General features: G+C 41.1%; 2 protein-coding genes across 3 annotated transcripts in view; one reads left to right on the top strand and one right to left on the bottom strand.

Annotated features, from left to right (window-relative positions):
- Positions 1 to 377: 377 nt before the first annotated feature.
- LOC113211942 (fumarate hydratase, mitochondrial) lies at positions 378 to 3,279 on the bottom strand. 2 transcript variants are annotated; one of them, XM_026430490.2, is made up of 8 exons: positions 3,064 to 3,279; positions 2,503 to 2,628; positions 2,208 to 2,408; positions 1,878 to 2,123; positions 1,599 to 1,791; positions 1,317 to 1,520; positions 953 to 1,245; positions 378 to 866 (listed from the first exon to the last, which is right to left on the bottom strand). In XM_026430490.2, the coding sequence occupies exons 1-8, from the start codon at positions 3,181 to 3,183 to the stop codon at positions 735 to 737; spliced, it is 1,515 nt and encodes a 504-aa protein (XP_026286275.1). In that variant the 5' UTR covers positions 3,184 to 3,279; the 3' UTR covers positions 378 to 734. The 2 variants fall into 2 exon arrangements, with proteins under 2 accessions (XP_026286275.1, XP_026286276.1); XM_026430491.2 differs by lacking the exon at positions 3,064 to 3,279 and adding an exon at positions 2,707 to 2,947.
- Positions 3,280 to 3,391: 112 nt separating this feature from the next.
- LOC113211949 (nuclear pore complex protein DDB_G0274915) overlaps positions 3,392 to 7,834 on the top strand; it is a 17,749-nt gene continuing 13,306 nt past the window's right edge. The window contains exons 1-10 of the mRNA XM_052275264.1: positions 3,392 to 4,193; positions 4,347 to 4,595; positions 4,684 to 4,819; positions 4,905 to 5,044; positions 5,123 to 5,283; positions 5,377 to 5,504; positions 5,589 to 5,964; positions 6,278 to 6,471; positions 6,571 to 7,399; positions 7,483 to 7,802. Coding sequence (XP_052131224.1) covers positions 3,571 to 4,193; positions 4,347 to 4,595; positions 4,684 to 4,819; positions 4,905 to 5,044; positions 5,123 to 5,283; positions 5,377 to 5,504; positions 5,589 to 5,964; positions 6,278 to 6,471; positions 6,571 to 7,399; positions 7,483 to 7,802 — 3,156 coding nt within the window. The 5' untranslated portion in view covers positions 3,392 to 3,570. The remainder of the gene's footprint in view (positions 4,194 to 4,346; positions 4,596 to 4,683; positions 4,820 to 4,904; positions 5,045 to 5,122; positions 5,284 to 5,376; positions 5,505 to 5,588; positions 5,965 to 6,277; positions 6,472 to 6,570; positions 7,400 to 7,482; positions 7,803 to 7,834) is intronic.

Consider the following 7,834-nt stretch of genomic DNA (forward strand, 5'->3'; position numbering starts at 1 on the left):
GGTTGTATAATGTGTAAAGTCTCTAATTTCTCATACCTTCTGAAATAACCTCCACCCCCCTGCCGCGCCGCCTGCCTTGTGCCTGCAGTTACTCACTCAAGGGCCCGCTCTGTGCTATACTTATATTAGCTGCAAAGGTGCGCGTGTAGGCGCGCATCTGCAGATACGCCGCGACACCTCATGAAATACTAGGGGTACACCGGACGCCGTCTAGTTAGGCAACCAATGACGTTTGCACGAAGCTGTGTGTAGGACGTGGCCTATACTGACCTGTGCAGGCGCTTCTGTGTTGAGTTTCCTACACTATCGCTTCTTTTGGTTGCTGTAGGCCGCCCACTTTGGTACTAAGAAGCTTGATTGAATAACAGGACCAGGGATAATTATTACTATTTACTCGTTATTGGGAGCAGTTGAAATACAAATAACACAAATTGTTGGTCTAAATAATGCAAGGTATGCAGATAAACAGTTAATGAAAAGATGGTTTGAAACTCTGTACATTTTTGATTATAACATTCAGGTAAAAAGCAATTACAACACAGATCATTTAAAAGTGGCAAATAATCTACAATCTATACATGAGATATATGTACAATTACATTTGAGTGTTTTTACTGCCAGCAGTTTTTTAAAAGTGGACCAAAGTGTTTGATTTTTTTTAACAACATACCACATAATTAAAATGGAATATTGGCTAAAAATGCAAACATGATTTATACAGAACACAGCCTTGTTTACTTGGGCCCCAACATGTCCTCAGGTTTAACCCAATCATTAAACTGTTGCTCAGTCAGGTAACCCAATTTAAGGGCAGACTCCTTCAATGTGGTTCCCTCTTTGTGGGCAGTCTTGGCAATCTTGGCAGCCTACAAAATAATTACGCAGAATGTAGAGGTTAAGCAAGAACTCAAAGTTTACTAAAACTACTCATTCAGGGTAAAATCCATCTCACCTTATCATAGCCAATGTGAGGGTTTAGAGCTGTAACCAACATCAGAGATTCGTGCAGAATCTTAGCAATGCGGTCTTCATTGGCCACAATACCCTGGACACAGTTGGTAGTGAACATTCGACTGCTGTCAGCCAACAGTTGGACTGAACGAAGTACATTAGCAACAATCATTGGCTTGAAAACATTAAGTTCAAAATGACCATTGCTGCCACCAATGGTAGTGGCAACATGGTTGCCCATTACTTGAGCAGCAACCATAGTAATAGCCTCACACTGAGTAGGATTGACCTTTCCTGCAATGAAAAACAAAAAAGTAAGTCTAGGAAAAGGGCTGTGAAATTGTGTTACTATTCAATTTTCTTACCAGGCATAATACTGCTACCAGGCTCATTTTCAGGCAAGCTTAATTCACCAAGACCACAGCGTGGTCCAGATGCTAGAAAACGGATATCATTGGCAATTTTCATTATGCTCACAGCAACAGTATTCAAAGCACCAGACACTTCAACCAAAGCATCGTGAGCAGCCAGAGCCTCAAATTTGTTGGGAGCAGATACAAATGGTAAGCCTACAATGAAAAAATTTTCATGGTAATGAATTTCACAGTATTTTAAGAAGAGATTTATAGTAACAACAATAAATTTACCAGTTAGTTCACTGATCTTGGCAGCACACTTCTCAGCAAACCCAACTCGAGTGTTGAGTCCTGTGCCCACAGCAGTGCCACCAATAGCGAGCATGTACAGACGAGGAAGTGTATCCTTGATACGAGCAATACCAAACTCCAGTTGCTGAGCATAGCCTCCAAACTCTTGACCAAGGGTAAGCGGTACAGCATCCTAAGACAGACAATTTTATTCTCATATTGACCATAGCATGGCATGAATCATAGCAACAAAAAGTGAGATAAAATTTATAAACAAACCTGAGTGTGAGTGCGTCCAATCTTGATAATCTTTTCAAATTCTTTGCTCTTCTTTCTCAAAGCATCATGTAATCCCTCAATTGCAGGCAAAAGCTGCTTGTTGATTTCAACAGCCACAGCAATGTGCATTGCAGTGGGGAAGGTATCATTGGAGCTTTGACTTTTGTTCACGTGGTCGTTAGGGTGAACAGGGGTCTTAGATCCCAGTTTACCACCAAGTAGTTGAATGGCTCTATTGCTGATTACCTAAAAATGTCAATGAGTTTGAGGAGCAAATTAATCAAGAAAAATAAGTTGATAAAGAACAAGAATAATGAGCTGCAGACAGACCTCATTTGTATTCATATTTGACTGAGTGCCTGAACCAGTTTGCCAGATAACAAGGGGGAAATGTGCTTCATACAGCTCACCACTAATAACTTCATCCGCTGCCTTACTGATCGCATCAGCAACTTTAGGGTCCAATCCATACTCCTTGTTTACCAAAGCTGCAGCCTTTTTCAATGTCCCCATTCCCTTCACTACAGGCAACTAAAGCATAAAGAATCGTATTATTCAAAAGAATACAACAGAAAAACTGCCAGTAAATTTCTTGCACAGTGGCTAACAGCAATTTATGACATACCGGCATTCTTTCTGATGGACCACCAATGGCAAAGTTCATGGTGGACCTGACAGTCTGTGCTCCATACAACTTGTCACTTGGCACCTTCAGCTCTCCAAAGGTGTCGGATTCAAGTCTATAGTCCTCCTAGGAAAAGAGATAATCAATATTTAAGAAAATAGGTGACATGGCTATAAGTTAAGTAAGAGGCATAGATCAGTGTACCATGACTTTCTTAGCAAGGTCAATTGATACTGCAACAGGTTGAAAACGAACAGACAGAAGGTATTTTCAAAACCTGCACTTCACATATATAGGAATATTTCCTTCCGGGATGTTCCCGGGGAAAGCCAGATGGACTGTGTGATACAGCAAAACTATAGGACCCAGACAAAGTAGTGTGTCCCATCAGTATGCCACAGGCTGCAGGGCGTGGGCGTAGAGCAAACAATATCAAGGCCTCATTTGTGAACGATTATTTCACAAGGAGCAGCATCACGTGACCCTGCTTGTGATAAGCGGCGGGTGAGAGGGAATAATTTGACGGCAAAACAAGCTCCGAGAAGCCGGGCCCTAACCTACCATTCTGACTGAACTTGTGTGCAGACGGGCGGAGGTCACGCGCCAACACCGAGAGAATGCTTCCAGCTGCAACGCCACTCGCTTCCCCTGCGAGGCAAGGTGTTTCGTCACTCCTGCCATTGCCGTGACCTTAAAAAAGTAACTGTTTAATACTGGAATAGTGGTGGGGTATCCTTGCGTCCTCTGCTTCTGCTGGAGGGGTACGGGGAAGGGGAGGGAAGTGAAGGGGATAGAAGGGGGGGGGGAATTCTGTGGCAGGGAACGGTAGGAACGGGGGACATCCGGTGGAAAAGTCCGTTTTCGGGCTGCGTTCTCTGCGTTACTACTGACCCCCTACTGCGACTGAGTTTTGTTTACGAAAAGGCTGTGTTCCACCAAAAACAAAACAAAATCAAGAAAGTTCAGCTATCTTTGCTGAAAAGTGTTAAGAATTAACGATGTATTTTTGGCGTGTGTGTGTTTCGCCATGTTAATTAGAGTTTTCTGCATGCTGTACACGTTGCAGCCATGGCGAACTTAACGACCAATTCGCTATTCATCGCAACGGGTGTGCTGTTTGTTGTTGTGCTGCTGTTCCTGGCGTATCCATACCTAACCTTGACGGCAGCAGCGTTATGTGGTATCGTTCATATAACGTACAACCACAGTTCAGTTTTATACAACCATTATACTTATTTTACGTCGGTATTATGGCCGGCACTAAGTGGAAATGACCGCCAACCTCTGCACTCCCCCAATTTGTTGACTGGCATTGACCTGCCTAGCCCTATCCCTCACGTCGCTAGTGGTTTGGAAACAGCCAAGAACCGAAGAAGTCCTGTGGATGAAATTGTGTCATCAACACCACGCTCCACTCCTACTAGCAGTCATGGTGCAAGTGCCCCTTCAGTATTGCCCTTGCCTTCCAGAGTTTCACCTGAGATGGTTGCTGCTGACAGTCGCCAACTCAATTTTGGAAGAATCAACACTCCTAAAACATCTCGTAACCAAGCTCAAGATTTTTTTCAAAATCATGTAGATCCTAGCTCTTTTCAAAAGCTACGCAATAGAGCAAACAGTGGCAAGATGATACAGACCACTGCTGGTCCTCTTCTGTCTTCAGTCCGCCACAACCCAACATTTGACGCGGGGTGAGCTATCCAGTGTAATCTGTGAGATTTACATTCAATTCAATGACTATGCTTTGCAAAGCAGTATCAAAAATTTTATGTAGTTAATTGTTTATTTCTAAATGCATATTTCAATATATTCTTTTATATTAAACTCCCTTTTCTTCATTGCAGTCTCTTTGTGAATGTGAATAGTCCTGGTTTTACGGATAGACTAGTGCGTTGTGCAAATGATAATTCAGGACTTAATTGGGGCCACAACAATCCTGCTACTCAGCAAGACAGGTATGGTTCAGTGGGCTTGTTTCCCATTGTTCATTTAAATTCATCCCCGCCCTCTTCATTGACCTTAAGGAATAGTCAAAAATTGCCTAGCAGTTCTGTCCGAGTAAAAATTGCTCCACCTATATCTCCGGATCAACGGTATGATGATTTTGTTTTTATTTACTTATTTGAAATGAAAGTAGCCATGTATATTTTATAATTATAATTCTGATTGTTTATATTACAGGCAACATTATAACAGAAATAACATGCAAATGAGGTCGTATATGTCAGTTCGAAAAAATGAAATTGCCAAGTCAGTGCTTGAAAGTCTCCAAGAAGCATCTCGCAAACGTATATATTCTCAGTGTCAAGAAGTTATGGTAAGTTAATGAACTCATTCTCCTTTATCGTTGAATCCCAAAACTTAGTTTTAAGTTTAATAAAGTTATGTTGTATCGTTTTCAGGAAGACGATCCTGGTAAAAAACGTCAGCGGAAAGGTGACTCTGCGTTACCTAACCCTAATTGTGATATGTACCAATACCGTCACATCCGAGCGCCATCAGTGCCCTCAGCTGTGGGATCTCAAAGTGACATCCAGTCTCAGTAAGTAACTAACTTGCACATTTCAAAGATGCCAAAGTATTCTTTGGTCCTCTATTCACATTAGATCTTATTTTGTAGTGGAAAAAGACTTCATGATGACCCCTCAAGAGCAAATGAAGCAAAAAGACTACGGCAGCAAGCAAAACCTCAGTCTTCCAACAATGAAATTTCTAGCTCTCTCAGCTCTAGTAAAACATTGCTGCAAAGGTTGAGTGGAAATAAGCGCAAAGCTGATTGTTGTAAGTACTGCTCATATTTATTTTGTGATTTAACTGTTTTAGGTTCAGGTGTTAATTGTGTGTTTCTTTGTTAACATTCTTTTTAAATTTCAGATGATTTTGGAGAAGATGGGAAAGGAAAGCTATTCAAAGAATCAGCCTCTGATGTTTCTGCTCCCTCAACCTCACGTTGGCTCCATTCACAAACATGTGAAGCAGGAGAAAGCGCAGCACGCACTCAAGTATGTACTTATTACTTCAAGTTGTTTATGCATTTTTACTTATCCTTAAATCTTTATTTAACCCTGTTTTGTTTTGTGTTTTAGGAGGTTTTACGGAACCGAAAGAAGTCACCCAATACTTCATCAACCACAACAAAGAAAGTTGTCCAGAAAAACGTTAACCTAAATGAGTCAGCCAATGTCAGTGCTATACCGAAAAGCACTCCAGCTATAGAGAGGGTAAACATCATTTCAGAGAAAATGGCTGACAAACCAGAAGTTGACTTGACATCAAAACTTTTCAGAAAGGATGTTGTTGCTAGATCACATCCTAAAGCCAACCAGTCTGAAAAGAAAGGAAGTTCTTGGTCACAGGTTCCTCCAGATGCTGACGAAAGGTGTCTATTTGAACAGGGTAGCTCGTCTGACTTAGATCGCCCAGAGCGGTTTCAGAGCCTCCTATCACGCATGAGTGGACAAGGTATATTTAATTTACATCTCCAGTCATTTAAAATAAGCACTTAGTGATCAATCTTCAAGCTGGGTTAAGAAATGATGAGGCAGAAAATAAAAATTGTCCTACTGGCTCATATACAGTAATACTCAATGGTCGGGCCTCTATACAATGAGAAATATTGAAATAACATTTCTAAGCCCTCATCATAGAGTTTTAATTTATTTGAGCCAAAGGGTAGACTCTCATTCTTAACCTCAACATTCTTTTCCTGCAGCCCTTATCTAAAGCTTTCTCCTATTATAATCTAATAAGGTGCTTGTTCTTCTCCTCTATTCAGATATACGTAATGTTAAGGAGTCTGAAGACAACCTCAAAGTTTCTGACACTCTTAAAAACAACAGCATATCGAACCTGGCCCCAGATATTGAAAAAAGTAATTCACTTGTGACCTCTACTGTCACTCCATCTTCTTGTGCAGTGATTGCAGTACCCTCATCAGCAGCAGCCACCATTTCAGGCTTTGCTGCAATGGTAAGTTGTGAAGTTTCAAGTTTTTCCCCTCTAACACAGCCTGAAGTTTATTTTTTTAATTGAGATTTTGATGTAATGCATTGTGAATTACTTTTCCAGACTGAACCTAGTCCAATGATGATGACCAAAGTTCCAACTTCATCAGTTGCACCTCCAGCATCACCTCTCTCATCTTTGATCTCAGTAAATACACCACCAGTGGAAAATCCTTTATCAACACCAGCACCTGCTCCTGCCTCAACTGGTGACAAATTCAATTCATCTGGAAAGGAAGATCTAACTGCTTCATCTTCATCAGCCAAACCAATGTTCAACTTCACTCCTTCAAACTCTCAAGCATCCCCACGTGCTGTTAACTCCCAAACTAATTCACCAGCAACTACATCTACAAGCAGTTTTACACAACCTATGTTCCAGTTTACTGTTACGCCTTTGAAGTCTGGTCAAGACACTTCAAATGTGAAAACTGCCATTGTCTCTCCATCTGACTCCTCCAATCAAAAGACTTCATCAAGCTTGCCTATACTCTCCTCAAACCAATCGCCAGCAGTTGTCTCTGGATCTGATTCTTTCAAGACTCCCTCTGCCACCTTTCAAAGTGGATTTTCTTTTCTGCCAGTGCAATCGCAACCCAGTGTTACTACTCTAACAGAGAGTAATTTTAAAAGCACTGCTCCAACGGTAGATAAGCCTGTTACATTTATGATGTCTGGCCAGAAACCTCAATTTTCATCTGGTTCCAGTTCTTTTACACCTCTTCAACATCCTCAAGTGAATGTAACATCTGGCAATAGTGCTCCAGGTGGTTCTTCTATTACATTTGCCAATTACAAGCAATTACAAGCATCAGAACCATCACAAACTAGTGTATCTGAAAAAAAATCGTTTGGAGGATTTACATTCAGTGGCCCATCTGGATCTATATTTGGTATGTTTCTCTGCTGGGTAATTTTGACAAATAATGTTATTCTTCTAATAGTTTATTTTCTAATTTTTAAAATTATTTTGCAGGTGGTGAACTGAACTCTTCAAATGTCCCACCTACTGTAACATCTTTCTCTTTCACTCCTGCCTCATCATTGCCAGCTATTAATACAAGTGCCAAGAATACTTCTGAAAGTAAATCAGTGGGTGGAAGCGGTAGTATTACTTTTGGAACTGTCTCAACCAGTGGTACACAGGCAACCAGCGCAATGGCTTTCAACTTCTCCCCCCCTGCTGTTGTAAATTCAGCTACTGAAACAGCAGTGAAAACAACCTTCCAGTTGAGCACTAATTCTTCTATCTCAAGTTCAAACCCACCAAACTCTGGTTTTAGCAATACCAATCAGGTCAGTGATAATTTAATGTTTCGAACAACTTT

This window comes from Frankliniella occidentalis, unplaced genomic scaffold (assembly GCF_000697945.3).
Source record: "Frankliniella occidentalis isolate FOCC.00 unplaced genomic scaffold, Focc_3.1 Scaffold558, whole genome shotgun sequence".
Taxonomy (NCBI): domain Eukaryota; kingdom Metazoa; phylum Arthropoda; class Insecta; order Thysanoptera; family Thripidae; genus Frankliniella; species Frankliniella occidentalis.